General features: G+C 46.5%; 1 protein-coding gene and 1 long non-coding RNA gene across 4 annotated transcripts in view; one reads left to right on the top strand and one right to left on the bottom strand.

Annotated features, from left to right (window-relative positions):
- KCNH5 (potassium voltage-gated channel subfamily H member 5) overlaps nucleotides 1-15,986 on the bottom strand; it is a 427,923-nt gene extending 411,937 nt beyond the window's left edge. Inside the window, exon 1 of one of the 2 annotated variants that reach the window (XM_070065063.1) lies at nucleotides 14,985-15,986. In XM_070065063.1, coding sequence (XP_069921164.1) covers nucleotides 14,985-15,057 — 73 coding nt within the window. In that variant the 5' untranslated portion in view covers nucleotides 15,058-15,986. The remainder of the gene's footprint in view (nucleotides 1-14,984) is intronic. The other variant, XM_017349345.3, reaches the window with a different exon arrangement.
- Nucleotides 14,336-19,289, top strand: LOC138847190 (uncharacterized). Of its 2 annotated transcripts, none has more exons than XR_011384845.1 (3): nucleotides 14,336-14,875; nucleotides 17,836-18,215; nucleotides 18,597-19,289. It is a non-coding gene; the product is annotated as an uncharacterized lncRNA (long non-coding RNA). The 2 variants fall into 2 exon arrangements; XR_011384844.1 differs by lacking the exon at nucleotides 14,336-14,875 and adding an exon at nucleotides 15,367-15,522.
- The last annotated feature ends 6,488 nt before the right edge of the window (nucleotides 19,290-25,777 follow it).

The following is a 25,777-nucleotide window of genomic DNA, read 5'->3' as shown; positions in this document are numbered from 1 at the left end:
GAAAAACAAGTCAAGAAAGCTTAGACTCACTGAACACAGGAAGGGAATCTGGTCGGGAGAAAGACTCCGATCTCAGTGTCTCCGTCTTTCTATTGTCTCACGACACATTCCTGAACTGTGGCCTGAGCTTTCATTTTGCTTCGTTTTAATATAAGGAGATATCTCCTCTTCACAGGGCAATAAGAAAATGACTACACAAATTCCATGTGCATTACCCCTGAGGATGAAGAGGAGGAAGGAGTGGGGAGAAGCACCCCAAGGGGTGCACACTTAACGTTGGAAAGCATGACCAAGTCTAGAGATTCCTGGTACCGCGTGAGGACTGCAGTTTATAATACTGTGGCGGACATGGAAAATTTGGAGATCTTTGCTTTCATCAGAAACACAAAGGTAACCATGGAAGGGGATGGACAGGCTAATTTAATTTTTTAAAGATTTTTTTTATTCATTTGAAAGTCAGAATTACACAGAGAGAGAAGGAGAGGCAGAGAGAGAGAGAAAGAGAGAGAGAGAGAGGTCCTCCATCGGCTGGTTCACTCCCTAGATGGTTGCAACAGCCATAGCTGTACTGAACCCAAGCCAGGAGCCAGGAGCTTCTTCCAGTTCTCCCATGTGGGTACAGGGGCCCAAGGACTTGGGCCATCTTCTACTGCTTTCCCAGGCCATAGCAGAGAGCTGGATCGGAAGTAGAGCAGCCAGGACTCGAACCGGCGCCCATATGGGATGCCAGCATTGCAGGTGGCGGCTTTACCTGCTGTGCCACAGCGCGGGCCCCAGGCTAATTTAATTGACCTCAGTAATCGTTCACTATGTGTAGGAATATCAAAACATCATGTTGTACTACATTTATACAATAAAACACTTTCTGAGACACAAGTAGAAAAGATGATTTCATTTTCATACAAATCACCGTAGAAAGGAGTAGTTCCAAGCACTAGCAGATGTTTTCAGATATTTTAAAAAGTGGTCAGACACACACACGAATTCTGGATTGCTGACGCCGAGGGAAGACACAGAGTGGCAGTGGGAAGGGAAAGAACTTCCCTAAAAACAGAAAACACGATCATTGAGGCAGTGCTGCCCAAGGCACAGGGCAGGGTCAAGGCAGGTCAAGGGATCCTCCCTCTGCTGTATTAATTTAGTTCTACCTTTGGAAGGGCACACCACCTGGATTCACCACTGTCACGCTGGAAGCCCCCAGACCCTTTGCCAGCAGGAGTCCAGTGTAGGCTGACACCCAGAGGGCTCAGCTTCCAGCAATTTCCAGTTGTCCTCCAGGTCCTCCGGGATCTCCATGGGAAAGGACCAGAGCTTAGCTGCTCAGAGCAGAGCGCCACACTCTACCCCACCCTCCACAAGCCTCAGATTCAAAGGACACACATTCCACAATCACAAACCAAGGAGGGAATTCTGAAGTTTAACAGTAACCCAATAAAATTCACATAGCCATCACTAACTTTCTCTAAAATGGGTTATTTGGACATGACTTTTCAATTATTCATTATATAAGAGGACTTTGAAAATCCATGAAAAGTGAATTGAAAAGTTAAGTCTATTCTGAACCAAAATAGTGAGATCCATGTGTATGAGGGGTTTCCAAAAGTTCACGACAGTGCATGTGAAGGAAAAATCACATGGATTTAAAAAAAAACTACTGCACCAAAATCAACCCATCTTTTCATTCCACTTTTCCATGAGCGTGTGAAATGCCTTCCTAAAGTTAGGTTTGGTTTGGGAATTTGGTTTTACTCAAAAGTTTGCTGTTTTTCACCTGAATTGGTTTCTCATCAAACATGAAGCTACATATTTCTCATCCGCAAAAACCATCAGACCATCCAAGCTAACTACCTGGTCTGTGAGGCCTCTTTGCTGGTGCCTGTAAGTGGAATACAGGCGTCACACCTACAGCCACCTGCACACCTGTGCGCGGTTCGGCTGTGCTAAGCTCGGGTGAGTGGGCTCCCTTTGGCTCCATTCTTCTTTTCTTGGGGTGAATGGAAAGAGGATGAGGTGACAAAGTGAGAGGGTAGGTGAATCCGAACAGGATCTACTTCCAATTTATCCCACCCCAAGCAAGTCGTCCCTACCACCTCCTGTATCCTGGTTGGAGCCAAAACCCTGGGAGTCATTCATTCTTCATACCTCCACAGTCATGTCTAAACCCTACTACCCCTACCAACAGAACGTGTCAGAAACATTGATTCTTCTGCGTCTCTACGCCCATCTTATCATGCTAAGCCACAACCATCTATGGCCCGGACTACTGCAACAAGCCCCCCATTGATGTCACATTCCTTTCTCCAGCCCTTAAGCAAATAACTGTTGGGATCATCTTTGTCCACCCCACTAAGAAAATAATGCAAATTTCTTCTCGTGAATCATAGGCACCTGTCTCTCCATCCTTGTCTCAGAACTTGGTTTTGCTTTTTGCCTCCTGTAATCCAACTGCACTGGTTTTAAAGTTTCACAAGCTAGCCATTAGCCCTCTCTGCTCTCCTTAAGATAATTCATATGCTTTCTCTGTCCAAAATACTCTTAATCCCATGCTTCATTAGACACTAACAGCATCTCCCTAACAAGACTAGTCCCTGTTACACATGTCCATAACATCTTCTTTTTGTTCAAAATGCTTGCTACAATTTGCACTCCTAGATTTGATGTGGTTTTAATGACTGCCTGTCTCCCCTACGAATCTGAGATCCATGGCATCAAGATCCAAATCTTTTTGTTCCTCTTTGCACACCGCAAATGCTTGTTGAGTGACCAAATCAAAGAAAAAATTCTGATTCCTATTAAATCATACACTCAATAAATCATTTTAGAGCAATGCTTAGACATTGTCAAGAATGTAGGTAAGGGCCACACTAGGTATATTTCTTCAAGTAACTTAAAATACTATATATAAAAAAAACCTGGGCTTCCCAGTAGATTTCCTAGTACTCTGAAACTTATGAATTTACATCCGAGTCTGTACTATTTTTTTAGTTCGTCTTCTGTGTGAGTGATATCTATAGATGTCTTTCTTTTTCTGAGGACAGTAGCAGCAGAACAATTCCTGGAGCATATATGGCACATTTCGTCTAAATAAAACATTGGTACAGATGGCCAAACAAAAGCATAAATAATTTATATGTCATGCGCACATCCAGAGTGTTGATGTCTGCTGTGTGCACTGCCCACTGCTATGTCAATAATGGAATGTAAGGCTGCTCGCGAAAGCACACCTTCCTTCTAGAAGTCTACAGCGATAGAGCAGGTGTGCAGATGTAGAGTTCGTAGCTTCCACAAAGAGGCTAATTATTACCTAATAACATTGGCAACATTAAGCCAGACCATCACTGTGGGAGTATGAAATATGCAGAAGCTGTTAATTTATTCAAACTTGTTCAGCTGTCAGCAAAGATAAAAATATGCCTTGACTTTTCATCTCCTTCAAGATCAAAAGTACATTTTTAAGTCCCTGTGTTTCTTTGATGGCGTTAACTTCATCGTTTTTCCATCTTGCCACAATGATTCAGAATGCATGAGATACTTTAACATCTGTTTCTGAAATTCTGATGTAGGAACAGTAGCAGTTTTGCTACACAAAATATTTCCCCACCAAAAAAAAAAGTGTTTAACAATTCAAAGATACTACTTTTAATGACTGCTGTTTGGTTCACATGAAAATGAGTTTCTAAAAAGTATACCAGTCAGAATTGTCAGAAGCAAAATAGAATTATTCCAGTGGCCTACATGACTCATAGTCTCATAACACAACAGAAAAACTTTGGCCTTCATTTAGATAATGACAAATTTTGCTGAATTTTATTAAAATGAAATGTCTTAAAATAGCTGAACTGTAAGACATACACTATCTAATCTCAGGGAGTAAAAGCTAAATAACTCAAGATGTATTTATCAGGAGGAAAAAAGGATCACAAATAAGCAAATAAGCAAACATCTTTGCAGACGACACACATCTAATCTGGAAGTACCTTCTTGAAAGCTAACTTTAACACAAACAATTATGGCAAGATAAATAGTTAAATCTTTAATTCAAAGACTCTCCCAACTTGCACACATGATAAAAAAAAAAAAAAAAAACAGAAGAGAGGTTGTTCTGAATACATTACAATCCAATTAATTTTCTAAAGCTTTGTCCTTTTTTTTTTTTTTTTTTTAACTTCACCTGTCTATGAAACAGGAGCTAATTGTTCAAGGAAAAGACATAGACCTACAAATTCAATTCACTTTTCTCTTCTGGCCAGATTTCACTGTGCCTGTTAGAAAACAGAGGTGACATTTTAGCTTTATTCTAGGGCTTCTCCAACAACGGTGAACAGACTGATGCCTCCTTGCCCTAAACAGATTTCTTTACTTTGGGAGAGATAGAATGGGTAGGAGTGGGGTTTTGGTTTTGTTTTTTCTCCAAATAAGTAAACCTTGGATAAAGTAAACTCAAATGGTTTTAAACTGGGATATGCCAGCTCATGACTTGGAAAAGTCTCAGCCACTTAATATTTTTGCTTTCTTCAGATTAAAAAAAGAAAAAAGTCTTCCTTTCCTCACATTACCTAGAGAAAATAAGAAAATGTGAATATTTATTTATTATTTTTAAGGATTTATTTGTTTACTTGAAAGTCAGAATTACACAAAGAAAGAAGGAGAGGCAGGAGGAGGCGGGGGGTCTTCCATCCACTGGTTCACTCCCCAATTGGCCACAATGGCCAGAGATAAGCTGACCCATGCTAGGAGCCAGGAGCTTCTTCCGGGTCTCCCACACAGGTGCAGAGGTCCAAGGACTTGGCCTATCTTCCACTGCTTTCCCAGGCCATAGAAGAGAGCTGGATTAGAAGTGGAGCAGCCAGGACTTGAACCGGTGCCCATATGATATGCCGGCACTGCAGGTAACGGCTTTACCCGCTGTGCCACAGTGCTGGCCCCAAGGTAAACACTTATTAAGCCCTTACTTTGATGAAGCACTGCAGTAAGGAAAGCTTCATCGAATCTTTCCTGCAACCCTGCAAGGCAGACGCCAACATCCAGGAGCACCTTACTGTCACTATGGGGGAAAGGGCTGGGGCCAGGACAGGAGCCTACGTCATCAGGAACTCAGCACCTTTGCTCTTTCCACCCCAGCAGCATGCCTGAGACAACTCAGAAATGCCACCCCAGAGGTCCAGAAAGATGGCCAGTTCCCTAGACCACAGCTGCTCCTCCAGAACAAACCCATCAAGAGTGAAGCGAGGGACTGAATGGCATGTTTTCTTCCTCAGCTCTGTTAAGGGGCCAGCTCTTGTCTTTCCAGCTGGAGTTCTTCCTCTGGCCCATCCTAAGTGTCTACATTACCTGTACAGGATGTGGGTTTGGGATGCATCTGTCAATGGGCATGAAATCACTTACTGGACACACAGCACCTACAGGAGGCACCAAAGAATGACCCGGAAAAACTCAGACCCCTAAGACTTGATACTATGGTCGGGATGTCAAAGATGACCCTACGATTTGTAGATGAGAACACAAAATAGTAAAGGCACCTGTGACAGACGTAGGCAAATGTCGAAGAAAGTCACCATGTGAGGCCAGAAGGCCAAAAATCAATTCAACCCCGGCCACACTTCGTCTTAGATACCTTGGGGGAAATCAACGAAATCCGATGTGGCACTGGAAACCCAGGACTAGAACCCAGAGAAGTCAGAGGCTGAATGATGGCCGAGGGCACACCTGCTCTAGAAGTGAGAGAAAGATGGAACCCGACGAGAGCATCTGAGCATCTATGCATTCTTTTTTTATTATTATTAGTTTTTGACAGGCAGAGTAGACAGTGTGAGAGAGAGAGAGACAGAGAGAAAGGTCTTCCTTTACCATTGGTTCACCCTCCAATGGCCACTGTGGCTGGCGCACCGCGCTGATGCGAAGCCAGGAGCCAGGTGCTTCTCCTGGTCTCCCATGGGGTGCAGGGCCCAAGGACCTGGGCCATCCTCCATTGCACTCCAGGGCCACAGCAGAGAGCTGGCCTGGAAGAGGGGCAACCGGGACAGAATCCAGTGCCCCGACCGGGACTAGAACCCGGTGTGCTGGCGCCGCAGGCGGAGGATTAGCCTAGTGCAGAGCCGGCCGCATCTACGCATTCTTTAGCAGAGAAAGCAAAGGAGGGGAGGAGGGAAGAGAAGTGCGGGGTATCGGGGCAGTCACGGACGCTGCAGGATGCGTGTGATGTGCAGAGCGCAGGGGAGAGCAGTTTCAAATCCTGCAACGCCTTGGGATTGCAAGAAGAATGCCCGCTGGTAACTTTCCAGGAAGCTGCAGCCCTACGGAACTGATAGAAATTAGTTGCAAAGAGGTGCAGAAGGAAATCGCGACTACAGACAAAAAGCATCAACTACAGAGTTAAAAATTAAACAGCAACAACGATGAAAGGCACTGAGAAGTACTTGCTCCATGCCAGAAACCGTGCTCTGCACTTCGCATGTATCATCTCAATTAATCGTCAGTCTAAACCGCTAAGCTGGATACCGTCCTTACTAATATTTTACAAATGAGCCACTAAGGTATCATTAAGGAAGTCAGAGAGCTAGGGAAAGCCAGGATTCTACTGCAGGCCTCCAGAAACGAACCAATACCCCAGCTGGCCCTCATGCAGCAGACGGAGAAACGCTGTGTTTGTATGGCGTTCACTAGGTCAGAGCATAGCACACAGTAAGCACTCAATCAGGTTGCGTTGTGTTAGTCAACAAGTAACTGGGAAGGCAACGGGGGCCAGACACGGGGGTGGGAGCTGTTCCTGGAGACCCTATTTAACCCCATTATAGAATTCCTCCATTCCTTCAATGCTATAAATCTATGAAAATAAACTCAATTTGTCAGAAATCAAAAAGAAGCAGACAGAAACAGCTCACAGAAAACAGTGGGACAGAGATTAACATTTCCCTCTGGATCCAAGTGCATTATTCACTTGGAGTTAGGTAGAGTTAAATTTGGCAAATCTGGGGCTGGCCCTATAATCTGTTTGAAAACAAACAAACAAAAAAACCCCACCAGAATCTATTTCCCTTATCTGCCCAATCCTGCTCCCTGAGGCAAAGCTCTCTCACTAAAGCAGGGGATGATCGATTTGCAGGGCTAAGACATCAATAACTCCTACCTGCAAAGTTGTTGACAAATAATCTGATTAGAATCTACAAATTTGTAAACAGTTCTTTCTTGTCTAAAAGAAGTCTAGCTATTCAGTCCTTGAAGACTGAAACAGAAATGGTAGAAAACATTTGGGCTATACATAAGACATAAGAGGCCGGCGCTGTGGAGTACTGGGTAAAGCCACTGCCTGCAGTGCCGGCATCCCGTGGGGCGCCGGCTCAAGTCCCAGCTGCTCCACTTCCCATCCAGCTCTCTGCTGTGGCCTTGGGAAAGCAGCAGGAGATGGCCCAAGTGTTTGGATCCCTGCCATCCATGTGGGAGACCCGGATGAATCTTCTAGCCCCTGGCTTCAGCCTCACCCAGTCCTGGCCATCGTGGCCACGTTGGGAATGAACCAGCAGGTGGAAGATCTTCCTCTCCCTGTCTCTCCCTTCTCTCTCTGTAACTCTGAATTTTGAATCAATCAGTAAATAAATCTTTGAAACAAAGAATGAGAGATGATAGGCTTGTGACTGCTTACGTGGTTTATCTGCTCTGCCCTCTAGAATACGATTTCTGCTTTCAGCTCTGTTCATTAACTGAATGTGTTCTACTATGTAATGATGTGTACAAGCTCACTTAATACATCTGATCAGCATTATTCGGGGAAATCAATTACGGATTTGGTTACTTCAGGAGCAAAAATCAAAAACCATTCATTCAATTGGGACCTACTGCTCAGCAGAGAATATAAAAGTAATTGTAAGGTAGGACCTATATCCTTGAGGAGTTTAGTCCATATATCAAAATCGTCCTAACTTCCCAGTGGTATGTCATCATAACGAAAAACTGTTTTCAGTTGTGCACCTGAGCTCAGACTTCAAACAGCCTATTTCTTGCAGTTCATAAGACTTCACACTTAACTATATTTCTCTGATGGGACCAGACCCAAAGAGAGAAATTCATTTTCAGAAACATTTCAAACAGCTTTCCAACCATTCTTCTTTCCTAAACGATTTCATTCTTTATTGAATTTTCTCATCTTTACCTTTATTGCTTTTGTTTGCTAATAGCATTGCATGCTTTCAGCACATACATCATGGTGTACATTGTCGAGTGGTAAAATGTAGCTAAGTTAAAAATGCATTACGTCACATGGTCATCATGTTTGTGGTGGGGAGAGACACTATCCACCGTCTTTATCTACTTGGAGACTACGCAAATCACCAACTATAGTTGCCTTGTTATACAAAATTCCTTTCAATTGTAGGTTTGTGGTCCACTCCCTAACCACCCCAGCCTAGGGCAAGCACTGTTCTACCCTCTTCTACTGTGAGACCAAACTGTCATCATCTTCCACGGGAAAACAAAACTATTATCAGAAATCTATCCAAATACAAAGGGATTTCAATAAATTCATGTAAAACCAAGTCAGTTTGTTTGAATGGGAAGAAAAATGTAATCATACATACAAGAGGTCTTCAAAAACTTTGTGGAAAATGCATGCCTTGAAAAGCACAGATTTCAACATTTTTTGCACCAAAATAAACTTCTCTTCATTTTACAAACTTTATAGGTACTCTCGTATGCCTGTTAGGTAATAGGATACACATATCACCAAGTACTAAAGTGATATCTAAAATACACGCTGATTTATATGAAAATATTTATCACAGCCTTCAATCAAATATCTTTCAAGACTTAGGCTTTCAACTATGAATTTTTATATTACATAAAATGAGGCCATTTAAATGACTCTTTTCAGTCATTCCTAGGCGATTAAAAGGACCCACGCCGTATTTTATTAAGCTAGAATACTGTTTGAAACATGCTGAGGTAGCAGTGCCAGCATCCCATATGGGTGCCTGTTCGAGACCTGGCTGTTCCACTTATCCAGCTCTCTGCTATGGCCTGGGAAAGCAGTACAAGATGGCCCAAGTCCTTGGGCCCCTGTGCTCACATGGGAGACCTGGAGGAAGCTCCTGGCTTCTGGCTTCAGATTGGTGCAGCTCTGACCATTGCGGTCATTTGGTCATTTGATCATTTGGTCATTTGGATGGAAGACCTCTCTCTCTCTCTCTCTCTGCCTCTCCTTCTCTCTCTAACTATTACAAATAAATAAATAAATATTTTTTAAAAAGACTCCCTTCTTTAACCTTAATTTCTGCAACAATTATCACTGATTTTATATTGTGGCGTGTTATTCATGCTTATTTGATGTCACGACACATCTACTCATTAAAGTAGTGCTTAGTGTATTTTAATTTTTCCCATTAAAACAAATTTGGTTTGAGCCATTTCAAAGTATTTGTCGATGTATGGTTTCTAATCTAGTCAAAAGAGAAAAAAAAATCCTTAAACCTGACGGGAAAATAAAATTTCCTAAAGTAATGTATCCTCAATCATATCTCTTTTGGAGTTTAATGATTTGGAAAACTTTGAGAATGCCTTATTTGAACCTTGTTTTTTTATTTTTAAAATTTGTGTCACAACAAAATACTAGAATCACATACTATTCTAAGGCAGTAGCTATAAATCCGTGAACTATCTTTCTAAAACAATTAAACACTGGAATGAACTGTTTATCCATAATCAATTTAATATAAATTATAGAGATATCTGACAGAGGAAAAATGTTGTTGATATAGGGAAAAGACAGTTATCCTCCCAGAATAAAGAACTTTTTACACAGCTTTCCTCTATAAAACTTTGTATTTCGTATCTATCGCCAAGGCAATGAAATTGTGTATAACAACAAAACGTTGTTCATCTGCTAAAGTAAATGCTCAATTAGTCCAAAATATATTTATACTTTTCTTTACAGAGCCATTTTTATTAATATCACATTCATTTAGTTGGTCACTGTCAACTAAAATGAATTACGATCCTCAGAAGCAACAAATACCTTTCTTCACTTAATTCCCCTGTAGGTTTTACATTCTAGATATTTTCTTCCAGGAGTAAGAACCAACTAGAACGACCCCTCAGCCAGATTTGGGGGCACTGGGGACCAGAATAAGAAAATACGTTCGGTTCACCTGTGGCAGAACCAACAGCGACCTCTTGTGGTGAAGACTAACTACAGGCCGGGGGTGGACGACAGCACCTCTTCCTAGGCTACAGTCTAGAGGAGGCGGAAGCATTGTTCCTCCAAGCTAGGAAACAGCTGTTATGCACAATGAAAGTAGCAGATAAACATTGACTCACCTGAAGGGTTTGCACAGAAATCTACTTAGTCACTGTCAATTAAAATAATCAGAGCTACTCTTGTCTGTTAGAGCGCAGTGTTGTCAGGAGCTGCTTTTAAAAGAGATCTGTAAAAGGTGGCTAGGTAGATGACTGCCTGGCCCATCCTACTTCTGCATTCAGATGAAAGACCAAGAGGCAATTCTGAGTAGGACAATGGTGTCCTGGGGAAGCAGCCCTCTAGTCAGCAACACACTGCGTTCGTTATGTAACACAGCGTGGGTCCTGAAGCCAGGAGGACGCGCTGGCTTATTTATAGACATAATCTGGGAAGTGGTCAGCATCAGCCCAACCTCATGGACACTGTAAATGTCAAAGCGCTATATTATAAGACCTGGGTCAACCGATGTGTTGAAAATACTATGTGGTTTTATCAATATTTCCTGAACAGCATCTTAGATGTCAAAACATTTGCAGGAAAAAATATCAATTTTACAATTTAAACCAAAAAAAAATCCATTTGTTTTGCAGTATTTCTTTTGAAGTGAATAATGCTTAAAAGTTGTTAACGTTTGTTTTCTTTTTAAAACACCAATTCTTGATTTTTCCTATGAATTTCATTGAAGACCTCAGTTTTGATAAGTACCACTTACAGCCCAAAAAATCATGTTGTAGTTTCCTACAAGCAGGAGATGGCTGAGTAAAAAAAAAAAAAAGACTTGTGCAGGGTGCAGGTTGGCCACCTCCAGCCAAATCGGAAAGTTTTGTCCCTGGAGCTTCTTTCTTTGAAAGGTGAGAGGCTCATAAGCTGCTACGTCCTCCATCTCCTTCCTCCCTCTGGCCCCCTTTTTGCTCCAAAAAGGAAAACACTAGCAGCAGAAAAAGACATCCAATGTCTCAGGGTGCTCGAAATACTAAAGACTGAACTTCTAATAAAAAGATATTTATCATTTTTCAAAGTGTCAATCAAGTTTCCTGTCACCCAAAATGATTTTGTTTTCAAAACAAAGACAACCTATGAAGAATCCACAGTGCTCAGAAACCGAATCACCCCAAAGGACTTAGAAGTGGGCTGTGTCTCTTGCATCTAAAACTCTACCTAAAAGTCCCCAACATAATCACTTTCTTTTCATGTACTTAACCTCTTACATACAAGCTTACGGCTCCCTAGAGCCCAATTGATATTGATGAATAGACTGCACAAGTAAATGAAATTTAAATAAGGAATGTTCCAGACACAGAGGCAGTGGGTAAACACTTCTAGGAGACGCTGCTCAGAATTCACCACGCTGTTCCCAAACCCTCCCTTCCTGCCAACTTCTTTCGATCCCACCAGCCAAAGATGGATCTGGACAGCACCACTGCACTCAGGCCTCTGTTCCTTCCCAGCTTTTGGGAGTCTAACGTGTTCCCGGCAGTCACTAGAACCTCACGTGAAGAACCATCGTGAGTCCTCTGGCTTGTCTAAAAGCGCATTTAACTCTTTAAGATTTACTTTTATTTATGTGTAAGGCACAGTAGCAGAATTTGACTTCTAAAACTAAAGAAATTCCCAACTCCCCCTGATTGGCGATTTGGCTATAAAGTGTGTGTGTATCCATCCAATTCAATGGCCCTCATTATTTTATTTTATAGACTTTGAATCACCAGTAACAACCTGAAATGCTTTCTCCTAACAGAGTCAACTAAATCAAGAAAATAAAAATCCGCTCTCCGGAGGTGTAAAAATAACAGCAAATGGGCTGTCACTGCTTCTCTGGAGCTCAGGGCATGGGACTGTTATCTGGGAAACTGCACCTGAGGAGCTTGGACGTTTCCTAGGAAATCCTCAGATCTAAGAGCTGTTCTCAGACACCTCACACATCTCGTTCTTGTGTTGTGCACCCAGAAAAAGTTCTGTGATGGGTCTCTAACTGGCTGAGACTTCAGTTCACAAGATATCCATGGACAAAAACTCAAGTCCAATGTTTCCTCCCTCCCTCTCTCTCCCTCTCTCTCCCTCCTACCCCCATCCCGCTCTCTGTGTAGGTGTGTGTTTCTATGTTTTTCTACATCTCTCTTCTGCTCTTTGTGGCTGAGAGAGAGAGAGGAAAGGAGAGTGGGTCTGCTTCCGCTGTGCCTGTGCCGGTGCCTGGGTGGATGCCTGTCCTCTGGCTGTCCATCTGTGCACTTCCGCATGAGTTGTGGGTCTCTCTGCACCTGCTCCATGTTGCCTGACTCTCTGTGAGATCTGACCTTGTCACAGGAAGAAGATAGCGCTCCAGAAAGAGAATCTTTTCCTGAAGTGCAGGTAGCTAGACAATCCCAGCCTCTGCCTCTTCGATTCTGTCCTTTCTTCTCGCCTAAAGCCCTGCCAACACTTCACTTTCGATGTTGTTCAGTCAGTGAATAATGAACTCTTCAATGTCACAAACCTGATCCATCTGTTAGACTCCTGCAGGGAATTTCTCTGTTAGTCTCAATTAAACAATTTCTCGGGATGAATTTGTCTATTTCTCTGTCAATTCATATAGAAACAACACAAACCGTGGGATATTCCCACAGGAATGTGCAGACCAATTTAATGCAGTGATTCACTCTTTCTGAGGTCTTCCCCTTTAAAAAAAAAAAAAAAAAAGGACTGAAACCCTGTTGAGGATTTATCACACAGACACATGCACCGACTCCAAGTCTCTAACAATTCAAAAAAGGCTCAGGGGTTTTTTTGAGTCAGAGCTTTCCATGTTAGCCACAGACAACTAGAGGCGGCATTTGAAAAAGCCAAACAGAGGAAGTTCATTGTCAATCGGTGTTTCCTATGGAAAGAAACATGCAAGTGTGAGAAAGGTCCACTACTCATTCATTTGGACTGTGGATGTGAAACACCAGCCTAGAAGCCAACACTTAAAAGCCACATAAGGTTCAGTCTTGACTGTATAACAAGTTGCACCCAATGCCACTTCATCAGTAAACTTCCGGATGGATTCATGTCTTTCCCTTCACCAAGCTTGTGACACAGAGCTTGCAGGGGTTACATTTGGAGGCCTTCTCTGGAAATTCCCCTCCCAGACCTAATTCCATGGTGTTGAAATAATCAGAGGGAGAAAGCCACACCGAGACGGAGACCTTGAACAGCTGATTCCAGTAACCCTTAAACTCTCCCCCACATATTGTTTTACTAATACTCTCCCCTTGTATTGTGGCTACACTAAGGTAATGTATGATATCCCTATAATAAGATGATGTGCAAGTGTAGAAATGGCCTACCCTTGGAAGTTACATTGTATATGATCATGAATATTGAAAATGCACAGGGAATCACACTGGAATGGCTAAAGAGGAATCCCAGGCCATTGTCCTACTGGCTATTCTTTCTACCTCAGACACAACACTGCTGCCCCTACACCAAACTGGAAGAAATAAAGACACAAGCCTCGAATGAAAAACCCAATCCCAAGCCAGAGATTAGGGTACTCAAACACAGTCAGTGCCCAATCAGAAGGATTTGCAAGCCAGGCGGAAGAAGAGCCCCTAATCTAGAACTAGCAGAGCCCAGTCTACCCACTCGGAGAAAGCATCAGTTTATTTCATCATCTGCTATCATTCGAGGGCTCCTGTGTCTTGTCCACCAAGCGCAGAGCATCGTGAAAACAGGAGACGCGTCTTAACCATTTCCTTATCCAAAGGACCCACCGAGTGTCTGTTGCATTACAGTGCCCAAATAAATATTGTTTTGCTGGATCAATAATGAATTATGGAGCTGCACAGATCAAGTCCATCTCTGTGCTCCAAGCGCTGCTGTCTTCCATAAAACAGAAACGTCTTCTTGTAATTCTCCAAGCAAGGGGTCGCAAAATAAAACAACAGGCCCCTGCAGGAAAAACTTGAAGGGATGGCCCACATAGGTTGCTTATGAAGTTGAACATAATTTTGTTAAAAGACTTTAAACAAGTAGAAGATGTAGATTTCAGCCAAAGACAAAGTTTAGACCCATGTTCGACAGGACTATCTTGTGGGAAACGAACTCATAAAAGGATGGCATTTGAAAACACCCTCAGGCAAAAACACCTTTACAGCAACAACAAAGGACAAGAGCACTGAGCAAAAAATGTCTTTGCACCCTGTACAGTCCTCCTGGTTCACTCAAATGCAATGTATCATATAGACCAAGGTACAATCAAAAAAAAAAAATAGCAAACTTTCAACACAAACGCGACTGTCCGCCCAAACTGCCTCTCCATTTGACAAGCACTGCCTCTCTGTTAGGTGGTTCAAGTTCGCCTGCTCTCCCCAGCTCCGGGTCTCTCTCAGCCCTGTGCCCACCGGGACCAAAGCATGCCCAACCTTTCCGCTGACTTGGGAGAATTTGGGTAATGCCTGCAGCCTGCCTGGGAGGAACCGTGGGAGAAGGATGAGCAAGGAACAGATCCCCCATCCGAGGGACATTCAACTCGCTTCTAGTTCAGCCTCCACCGGACCCACCCCGCCGCCTACCCCGCGTCTGGGCTCTGGGCAGGTGGGAGACGCTGCGTCCGTCCCCCCAGGAAGGAGACGCAACGAACTTTCCTCCACCGCCTCGCCCCCTCCGCCCACCCCAAGTCGCCTCCACCAGGTAAGGCAGCCTACAGCCCCCCCCCCCCTTTGGGCGAGGGACCGGGTGGGACGGAACCGGGGGGGATGTCTGGCGTGGGGGCGGCGTCCCGAACCGCAACTCTGCTTACCGCTGGAGCGCCGGACAATGTTCTCCAAAAACGTGTTCTGCGGTGCCACCAACCCTCTCTTGCCCCCCGGCATCCTGGGTCTGGAGAGGGGCGGCCAGGATCCGCGGCGGGGGAGGGGGGGATGCAGGAAGAGGAGGAAGAGGAGGAAGAGGAGGAGGAGACCGAGCCGAAAGCAGAGGGGGCGCGGCGGCGGCGGCGGGGTCCCCTGACTGTGTCTCCAGCCCGACCCGGATGAGCAGCTCTGGGGTGCAGGACCAGGCAGTTCATGGTAGTAGCGCTCCCCCGGCCGCCGCTGCCCGGACTGTGGCGGTGCCGCACACGGGGCTCGGGAGCTGCAGGCTCCGCGGGGCACAGTGCGCCTGCGCCGCCCCCGCTGTCGCTGTCCCGCCGGTGCCGGTGCCGACGCCGAGGCTGCTGCTGCTGCCGCCGCGGTGGTGGTGGTGGCGGCCCGGGAGCGGGCTCCGCATGGCTCCCGCGGCTGCCCGGCGCTCGGGGGCCGGCGCGGCCAGAGCGCGAACTCCGGCCCCCTCTGCTGCAGGTGCGCCTAGTCCAGCCGTCCCCTCCGGGTCCCCGGTCCGCCCCCTGCCCTGGCGCCGCGGGACCACAGCTGCTCGGCGCAGCCCAACTTCTGCTGGGCTGTGCGCCCCGGTGGCCGCTCCTGTCCCCGGCGGAGGTCCTGGCGAGCGCCGCCGTCCAGTGGGGGACCAGGGAGGGCACTGGGCAGTCGGACTAGAAGGCGGGGGAAGTGGGGGTCACATCCCAGCTTCTTCCGCCGCCGGGGCCACGAGCCCTGGCTGCCCGCCGCGGACGCGGCTCTCGGCGCGACGACGCAGATGGGCTCCGACTCCGGCCGTGGCTGACCGCGGAGCAGGGACTGGCGGGGCGGCGCGCGGGGATGCACAGCAGCCACCTGACGCTGCGACCGCCCCCTCCGGGGCTTCGGCGCCTGACGCCTCGCCCCGGGAGCGCTCGGCAGCCGCCCAACCCACACCCCCAAACCCCCGGAGCCCCAGCCGGCCGGGGTCGGCGCGCACAGCCTCGCGCAGTCCAACCCCCTGCGCGCCCCTGGGCTGGCTAGGGCGCGCTGGGGAGCGGGTGGTCGCGCAGGGGGGCGTCCACCAGGGCTTTGCTGGGCCGCCGCTGCAAAGTTGCGGGAAATGTGGCACTTGATGGAGGAGTGGAGAGAGCGAGTGAATAATTCACAGCCGAGAGAGAGAGAGAGAGAGAGGCGGGCAGCGTTTGCGACGGAGAAACAGGGCAGGCGGTGGGGCCCGAGCTGCATGAGGCCAAGGAGGGGGCGGGCATTGCCCCGAAACACCCCCTCCCCAGCCCCCCATACGGCCGAAACCCGGGACAAGGATGGAACCGTTAAAAGCTGCGCAAAAGCCAGGAGCCTGCCTCCGAGAAGGGAAAATGGCTTTGAGTGCGCAGGGGCCAGCCGTGGGGGGGGAGGGGGGGGACCAGGAGAGCAAAGCGGAGCCCGGGCCGCTGCAGCCAAGTGGCCCCGATCTCGCGGCCTGCGCGTCGCCTACGAACTTGTTAAAAATGCAAACGATAGTTCTCTCCCCGGAGCCGGGGAACCTGGCACTCCAACCGTGTGTGGAAAGCCACGATCCACACTCAGCGCCCGGGGTGTCCGCCTGGCTGTGTAGACGCGGCTGGGGAGGGAGGGGGCCACGAAAAAACCGCGCTGCGGCCAGGCCACATGCTAGAGCGCAACGGGAAGGGGCGCTTGGGATGCGCGCGTACCCCTGAGCAGGTGTGTGGCTTTGCTTGGATACGCCCGGTTGCTAATCACGGGGCCCCCGAGATGGATCCGGGCGCTGTCCCCAGAGCGCCTGAACCTGTGGCCCGGAGACGGCTAAAAGCACAACCCGGCTCCAGGCTTCTCCTTGGGGTCCTACTTCCCGCCCCCCCGCCCCATCACTTGGTTCTGAAATTTCCATGCACTCGGCCAACACTGGGGCAGCCGTGCAAACCCAGAAGGCTGACACCAGGCGAAGAGGGGTTTGTTGTACTAATAGAAAAAAAAAAAAAAAAAAAAAAACAAGCGATCAGAGGAATAGCACTGGGCTAGCACTGGGAAGCACTGCGGTGGTGCGAGCTGGACCCCCTACTGTCAGAATGCCTCTTAGGTACACTGGGGTGTCTTTAGTTAATAACATGGACTCAGGCACAGATTGGATGGGAGCCGTTGGCTTGCCAGGGGCAGGAGTCAGAGATGTGGCTCCTCCCTGCGGTTGGTAAGGTGCGTGAGGGCGGCGCCATCACCCAGCCTGAAACGCACAATCGGATTTCCCCTCCCGGTGAGTCATGGAGGACCAGTCTTGCAATGGGTCTAATCAGCCATTCATTGGCAGGAGTGGTGAGCAGGCAGGGTTATTTTTTTTATTCATATATAATTCATAGATTGCTATCCTAGATGTCTAGCATGGTAATTCCAACATCATCATTAACAGGGACTGTTTCAAATCTGTAAGTTCTCTTCTGCATCACCAGCATCCCACATCTGCCTTCTGGATATTGGTTTAAAATCTCAACTTCCTAGCATTTCGCATTTAATAGAAATATTCCTGCTCCTAATGATTCTCTGTGGGTGTATTAGCTCACGCTTCCCAAAGAGCAAACCATTCGGGACTGTATTAAAACACCATCATGCAATTGCTGGTAGAATGTCCCCCACTATTTCCAATGGCAGGTTTAATTAAAATGACATTTATCCTTTATTCTTTGCCCTTAGTAATTGCATATAGCATTAGAACTTTGCGATTATTTTAATGGTTATGTAAAAAACAATTGGTAGTTATAAAGCATCAAATGATTGCATTACCCACTTTTCTTCGTCTTCCAGTTTGAATTGTAACTTTTGTACAGGAAGCAACCAAGACCCAGAGAAGTAAACTGCCTTGTTTGGACAGACTCAGATCTCCCGACCCTGTAGCCAGGGCTTCTTGTCCGTAACAGAAAACAGCCTGATGTTGGGTCTGAGCAGTAACATTCAGCAAATCTCTTTTGCTGTCGCCACTGGTTGTGCAGCGTGAGAGACAAGAGAAACCCCTGGCAACAACTTGCGGCAGGCTCCCAATCAAAACAGAGTTCAGGAGAATGGAGCAGCCGCACCGTACGGGCTGACTGGCCCCAAGGACCGTGCTGGCAGATTGCAACAAGGTGCCTATACAGCATTTTAACAGCGGAGTCCATCTGTCGTGATCCAACCACAGAATTTAACAGGTGAGAGACAGCGCAATGAAAAGGCTCCAGTGTCACACAAAAGACTTCTTTCTTATTGTTTGTTTTTACTGCCAAAAAAATAATAATAATCTATTTCAACGCAGAATCTTTTGTCTTTTTCTTCTGTCTCTTGAGGTATGGCAATCAGAGAGGTTTGTGTGTGAGAATCATTAAAGAAGCCAATATAAAATGAAAGATTAGTAAAATTAGGGAGTGGTGATTTGTCCTTACTCCTGGCTTGCTGGAAATTCTTTTATCAAATACCCCTCCTCTGAGGACTTTTAACATGCAGTTTATTTGACAGTAGATGTGGATATGGAAATTTTCAGGAATGTGTTAGAAGTAAGTTTGATCTGACAGTGTTTGATTCTTCCTATGCAGTGGCCTGGCTGCTGTCTTCAAAAGAAATGCATCTTCTCCTCCTCCCCCAGCACAGACCGAAAGTACCAGCTGCAGATGCTGAGTGACTCTGATACCGAATGGCAGAAGGAGCCAAGGAAAGCCCAGATGTCACTCTCCATCCTGGCCTCCAGGGTCGCGTCATTCGCAGTCTGCAACAGTCTATGCCACCTTTCCGCTTCCCTGAGCATCCTTCAGGGTCTCCTTACACAGACCCCAGCTTTCGCAATGAAACATCACAAGTCCTACACACTTCCACATATACCTCCCACCTTCCTCTGTTGGCCCATTCCTCCCATGTGGGATCCAGGTTGAAATGAAGCAGAACAGAGAAGCAACATAGTACAGAGATTTTTCGTTGCTTTGGTCTGAGCACCCTGACTACCTGGAATTCCATCTTGCCTCTGCTGGCCCAGGACAATTTGTTTAACTTTGGCTTCTTCTTCTGCCAAAGGGGGATACAAATTACCTATTTAACAGGGCTGCTCTGGGAATTAAATGAGTTCCACCACCACCACCCCACCTTGGGAACCCTTTAAAACAAATTCTGGCATGCAAAAAGCACAATACTAAGTGTTTGAGAGCACACACATAAGCCTTTTCCTCTGCCTTTTACTTTCATTTTTAGCACAAGCCATGTTTATTAATGGTCATTAATAAAGTTTATCAATATCCAGATACCTTTTCCTCCTTCTAGAAATGAGTCGTGCTCTTGCAACCGATGCTGATCAATGAAATAAGAGGGTAAGTCCAAAGTTTCATGCAAAATGGAATTAAAAGATAATTTCATTCTGGTGCAAAAAAAGTGTTGAAATCTCTGATTAGTTTTTCTTCTCATAATATACATTTTCATGAACTTTTTAAAAAATATTTATTTATTTACTTGAAAGTCAGAGTTACACAGAGAGAGAAGGAAGGAAAGAGAGAGAGAGACAGATCTTCCATCCGCTGGTTCACTCCCCAAATAGCAGCAACAGCTGGAGCTGCGCCAATCTGAAACCAGGAGCCAGGAGCTTCTTTCAGGTCTCCCACGCAGGTGCAAGGGCCCAAGCACTTGGGCCATCCTCTACTGCTTTCCCAGGCCATAGCAGAGAACTAGATCGGAAGTGGAGCAGCCGGGACTCCAACGGGCACCCATATGGGATGCCGGCACTGCAGGGGGCAGCTTCACCTGCTAGACCACAGTGCCGGCCCCTCCATGATCTTTTTCAAGACCCCTCATAGGCAGAGAGGTGATGAGTGTTAATTCCTGGGAACGCATAGAACAGCCAGAGCTTGGTTTCCCAATGCTCCTCTGCCTCCCCCTCAGTGTCAAGGAGAACTCTGCCCAGATGAGTTAGCCACACCTGCGGGCTACATAAGCAGGAAAGAAACGTCTGCATCAGGAAGACACTGAGATTCTGCCATTGCTTCCCACTGTGCCACAGCCTAGGTGCTCCTGGCTGATACAAGTTAGGAGCTTACTTTAGGTGCGGGAGATTCTGGAAACCATACTTCTGGATTCTGACTGCACCTGTGGAGTTTATAAACATTGCAAAGGCCCCAGTCTCAGAGATGACTCACAGATAACAGGACACACTGCCATTCCCTACACTCTCACCTTGGTCCTCTCTTGCTTTTCCTGTTTCTTCTAAATGCATAGGAAGCTGTTTCTCTCCTCATCTCTCAAGTTCCTCACTTGACCACGCCCACCACACTTGACCACACCCTCCTAGCTTGACCACACCCTCATTCCTCTCTGCTTCCATCTTTTTTTAAAAAAAGATTTATTTATTTTTTTTAACTTTTATTTAATAAATATAAATTTCCAAAATACAGTTTATGGATTACAATGGCTTCCCCCCCCCATAGCTTCCCTCCCACCCGCAACCCTCCCATCTCCCACTCCCTCTCCCATTCCATTCCCATCAAGATTCATTTTCAATTATCTTTATATACAGAAGATCAATTTAGTATAAATTAAGTAAAGATTTCAACAGTTTGCACCCACACCAAAACACGAAGTGTAAAATACTGTTTGAATACTAGTTATAGCATTCATTCACATTGTACAACACATTAAGGACAGAGATCCTACATGAGGACTAAGTGCACAGTGACTCCTGTTGTTGACTTAACAAATTGACATTTTTTTTGAAAGGCAGAGTGGACAGTGAGAGAGAGAGAGACAGAGAGAAAGGTCTTCCTTTTGCCGTTGGTTCACCCTCCAATGGCCACTGCGGCCGGTGCACCACGTTGATCCAAAGCCAGGAGCCAGGTGCTTCTCCTGGTCTCCCATGCGGGACCCAAGGACTTGGGCCATCCTCCACTGCACTCCCGGGCCACAGCAGAGAGCTGGCCTGGAAGAGGGGCAACTGGGACAGAATCCGGCACCCCAACCGGAACTAGAACCTGGTGTGCCGGTGCCACAGGTGGAGGATTAGCCTATTGAGCTGTGGCACCAGCCCAAATTGACACTCTTGTTTATGGCATCAGTAATTCCCCTAGGCTCTTGTCATGAGTTGCCAAGGCTATGGAAGCCTTTTGAGTTCGCCAACTCCAATCTTATTTAGACAAGGTTATAGTCAACATGGAAGTTCTCTCCTCCCTTCAGAGAAAGGCACCTCCTTCTTTGATAGCCTGTTCTTTCCACTGGGATCTCACTCGCAGAGATCTTTCATTTAGGTTTTAGGTTTTGTTTTTGTTTTTGTTTTTGTTTTTGTTTTTTTGCCAGAGTGTCTCGGCTTTCCATGCCTGAAATACTCTCATGGGCTCTTCAGCCAGATCCGAAGGCCTTAAGGACTGATTCTGAGGCCAGAGTGCTGTTTAGGGCATCTGCCATTCTATGAGTCTGCTGTGTATCCTGCTTCCCATGTTGGATCATTCTCTCCCTTTTTTATTCTATCAGTTAGTATTAGCAGACACTAGTCTTGTTTATGTGATCCCTTTGACTCTTAGACCTATCATTATGATCAATTCTGAACTGAAACTGATCACTTTGGCTAGTGAGATGGCATTGGTACATGCCACCTTGATGGGATTGAATTGGAATCCCCTGGCACGTTTCTAACTCTACCATCTGGGGCAAGTCCGATTGAGCATGTCCCAAATTGTGCATCTCCTCCCTCTCTTATTCCCACTCTTATATTTAACAGTGATCACTTTTCAGTTAAATTTAAACACCTAAGAATAATTGTGTGTTAATTGCAGAGTTCAACCAATAGTATTAAGTATGAAAAAAAATACTAAAAGGGATAAAATATTAAGTTGTTCATGAACAGTCAAGACAAGGGCTGATCGAGTCACTATTTCTCATAGTGGCCATTTCACTTCAACAGGTTTCCTTTTTGGTGCTTGGTTAGTTATCACCGATCAGGGAGAACATATGATATTTGTCCCTTTGGGACTGGCTTATTTCATTCAGCATGATATGTTCCAGATTCCTCCATTTTGTTGTAAATGACCTGATTTCATTGTTTTTTTTTACTGCTGTATTGTATTCTTTTTTTTTTTTTTTTTTTTGACAGGCAGAGTGGACAGTGACAGAGAGAGACAGAGAGAAAGGTCTTCCTTTTGCCATTGGTTCACCCTCCAATGGCAGCCACGGCTGGCACGCTGCGGCCGGCGCATCGCGCTGATCCGAAGGCAGGAGCCAGGTGCTTCTCCTGGTCTCCCATGGGGTACAGGGCCCAAGCACTTGGGCCGTCCTCCACTGCCTTCCCGGGCAACAGCAGAGAGCTGGCCTGGAAGAGGGGCAACTGGGAAAGAATCTGGCGCCCCGACCAGGACTAGAACCCGGTGTGCCGGCGCCACTAGATGGGGTATTAGCCTATTGAGCCGCGGCGCCGGCCATGTTGTATAGTATTCTATAGAGTACATGTCCCATAATTTCTTTATCCTCTCTACTGTTGATGGGCATTTAGGTTGATTCCATGTCTTAGCTATTATGAATTGAGCTGCAATAAACATTGAGGTGCAGATGGTTCTTTTATTTGCCAATTTAATTTCCTTTGGGTAAATTCCAAGGAGTAGGATGGCTGGGTTGTATGGTAGGGTTATATTCATGTTTCTGAGGAATCTCCAGACTGACTTTCATAGTGGCTTGACCAGTTTGCATTCCCACCAACAGTGGGTTAGTGTCCCTTTTTCCCCACATCCTCGCCAGCATCTTTAACATGCTCTCCAAATACTTGCTTAAGTTACTGTTTTCCTCTTGGTCTGGCCCCATCTCACCCTTCACTTCGTGATCAGTCTTCTCAGACACATGACCTGTTGCAGCTGCACCACTTCCCGCCTCCTGTTCACATCCTAACCGTCACAGGCTGGCCCCAGCACTGCCTCCCCCAGCTTGCCTCCCCAGAGTTCATTTCTTCAATTGTCAAATCCTCTGGATCCATTTCATGTGTCATTTCACTTCACCTACCCATGACCTTCGACTGGGTGTCTGTTCCTTTCCTCTGGAAACATCCTCCCACCTTACACTGTCTGGTTGTGAACCCTGATGATGGGGCTCACTGTAATTAGCTTGCCCATGCCTGTGTATCCTCATCTGTTAAAGAGAGGATAGCAGTTATGCTTGCCTTGTACAGTTGTTATAAGAATGAAGTGAGATAGGACAGGTGGGAAGTCTGGTATCTGGACCTCTGACATAGAAAACTCTGATATCCTAATCATTTTTTTTTCATAAATTTATCACAACTTCATGTGCTGGGAGGGAAAAGCATGACCTGCACTGTCAGCAGGCTATCTGTACTCTCTTTTTCCCCCTAGCTGTGAATCTGGGTGTGTTTGTGCTATATACATAGGAATGTGTTTGACAGCTGGGAGTGCCCTCCGTGACCCTGATAGGCGAGAGAATGAAACTCCTCGGATTTCTGAATTGCAGAACATGGCTCTCCCTTCTGCAGCTGAGACACCCACGCTGATGCACTGTGGCGGTCTCCATGCGCCAGTTCCAAAGGACCCCTCGGTCAACATACCCAAAGCAATTGTATCACCTTGCACCCTCCCCAGTGCTCTCCCCTTTCAGTGAGACAGGAATCCGTCCTCTACCCAGCCAGCTGGCCAAGTCGGCACCTGTAGCAGGGCTTCTCTGCCCCCACTCCTGCTCATTCAATCTCCAAACCTCTCTGAAAAGCATGCACTTCTCACACCCTCCCTTGGCACTGCTCAAGCTTAGGCTCCATCATCTTGTGCTGAAACTTCTGGATTGGTTTCTCGCAGGTCGCTCAGCCTCCTGCATGCATTCCCTTCCATCCTCGTTGCCAGCTGCAGAGTCACCCCAACTCATTCTTCTCCAGACACTGTAGCTAGACCAATCCTCCTAGTGCCTACATTGGGGCACTCCCTCCCCTCTTACATGTCTCTAAGTCTCCCTTTGCATGCATGTGGAGGTGCAAAGCCCTTAGCCAGCCTTTCATATTGCTCCTGTCCAACTCCTACTTACCCATCCAGTCTCAGCTCTCATCAATGCCCATTCTAACACTATATCCTCCTGTTTCTTGCTGCCTGCTACAATGATCTGGGAATGGTTTGCATGCCCCCTACACACACCAAGGGCCTACATGGTGCAAGATTGGTTCACAGAGTCACAAGGGAATGAAACCTTTAAAAGATGGGGCCACTGGGGGTGGCCTTCCTGTAACTCCCTGATGGTTCTCCCAGGAGGACTGTTATAAAAGTCACCAGCCAGACCCCTCTCTCTGGTTTCCAATTTGGAAATACAATCTCCTGCTCCTGCACATGCTTCTGCCCCGAGGACTCTCCTGAGCTGGACTGTGCATGCTGTTTGAACTTTCATCTTCCAACACTATGAGCAAAGTCAGTCTTCTTTTCCTGATAAGCAGCTTGTCTCAGGTAGTTTGTTATGGACATGAAAAACGGACACCACCACCTATCGTCTCCTCATTCTTCAGACTTTCCATGCACTTTCATCTTCCACCAGTATCCAGTTACTGGCCACATTCCTTTGGCTTGTGGGTTAGATACTGCTTTCTTCAAAAAGTCTTCCTTGACTCCCCAAGTCCTGGTAAAGAGCCCTTTTGTATCTTCTTCCAGTGCCACCCTCTGCATTCTCTACTGAAATACGTGTCTCACTGTTGGAAGAGATTCAACCATTGTTACCATTGACACCATTGATACCTCATGTGCCTTCTCACCAGAGTGGCCTCTAACCCTTTGGACACCTGATTGAGAATCTGAAAAGAAGACTGTCCCTGGTAGTCACAGGACCATGTCAGGGTACATCAGTTGGTGAGATAATTATGGGCTGGCTTTCAGTCTCTACATGTGGACTTCAAAATGTTTGTGGAAAAGGTATATTATGAAAAAAATGTGTGTGGATTTCAATTTTTTTGCACTAAAATAAACTAATCTTTTAGTTCCAATTGTCCATGAACTTTGTGAAGTTCCCCCAATTTTGCCCCCCATTGATGGTTGTCCCAGATGGGAAGAGAGAAGGAGGTTTGCTGGATGAAAGAACTAAGGCAGAGGAAAGCCACAATGATAAGAAAGCCTGTGTGATAGGTGACAAAAGGCAGGCAATTCAGTCTTAACACAGAGAAATGATAGAACCAGAGGTACCACCTCCGAGTTCATCAGGCAAGCATAAGGAGGATGAGCAATTTGAAGGTGATTTGCATACAACATATTTTGGGGAGGAAAAAGTCCGAGACAGGAAATGTTGAACAGGAGACCCCAGGTAGGATGAGATGGAGGTTTTCACACAGTAAATGCTACTCCAGTCTCCACATTTCCCATTGTTCTTGCTCTCATTGCTCTCCTCACCAACTCGTTCTCCTTGGCTTTCCACTCTCAACTGTCTAAGGCGTTGAAAGTACAGAAGTGCGGCCAGTGCCACGGCTCAATAGGCTAATCCTCTGCCTGCGGCGCCAGCACCCCGGGTTCTAGTCCCGGTCGGGGCGCCGGTTCTGTCCCAGTTGCCCCCTCTTCCAGGCCAGCTCTCTGCTGTGGCCCGGGAGTGCAGTGGAGGATGGCCCAAGTGCTTGGGCCCTGCACCCGCATGGGAGACCAGGAGAAGCACCTGGCTCCTTGCTTCAGATCAGCTCAATGCGCCGGCCACGGCAGCCATCAGAAGGTGAACCAACGGCAAAAGGAAGACCTTTCTCTCTGTCTCTCTCTCTCTCACTGTCCACTCTGCCTGTCAAAAAAAAAAAAAAAGAAAG

This window comes from Oryctolagus cuniculus, chromosome 20 (assembly GCF_964237555.1).
Source record: "Oryctolagus cuniculus chromosome 20, mOryCun1.1, whole genome shotgun sequence".
Taxonomy (NCBI): domain Eukaryota; kingdom Metazoa; phylum Chordata; class Mammalia; order Lagomorpha; family Leporidae; genus Oryctolagus; species Oryctolagus cuniculus.
This window is presented reverse-complemented; position numbering and strand designations above follow the sequence as displayed.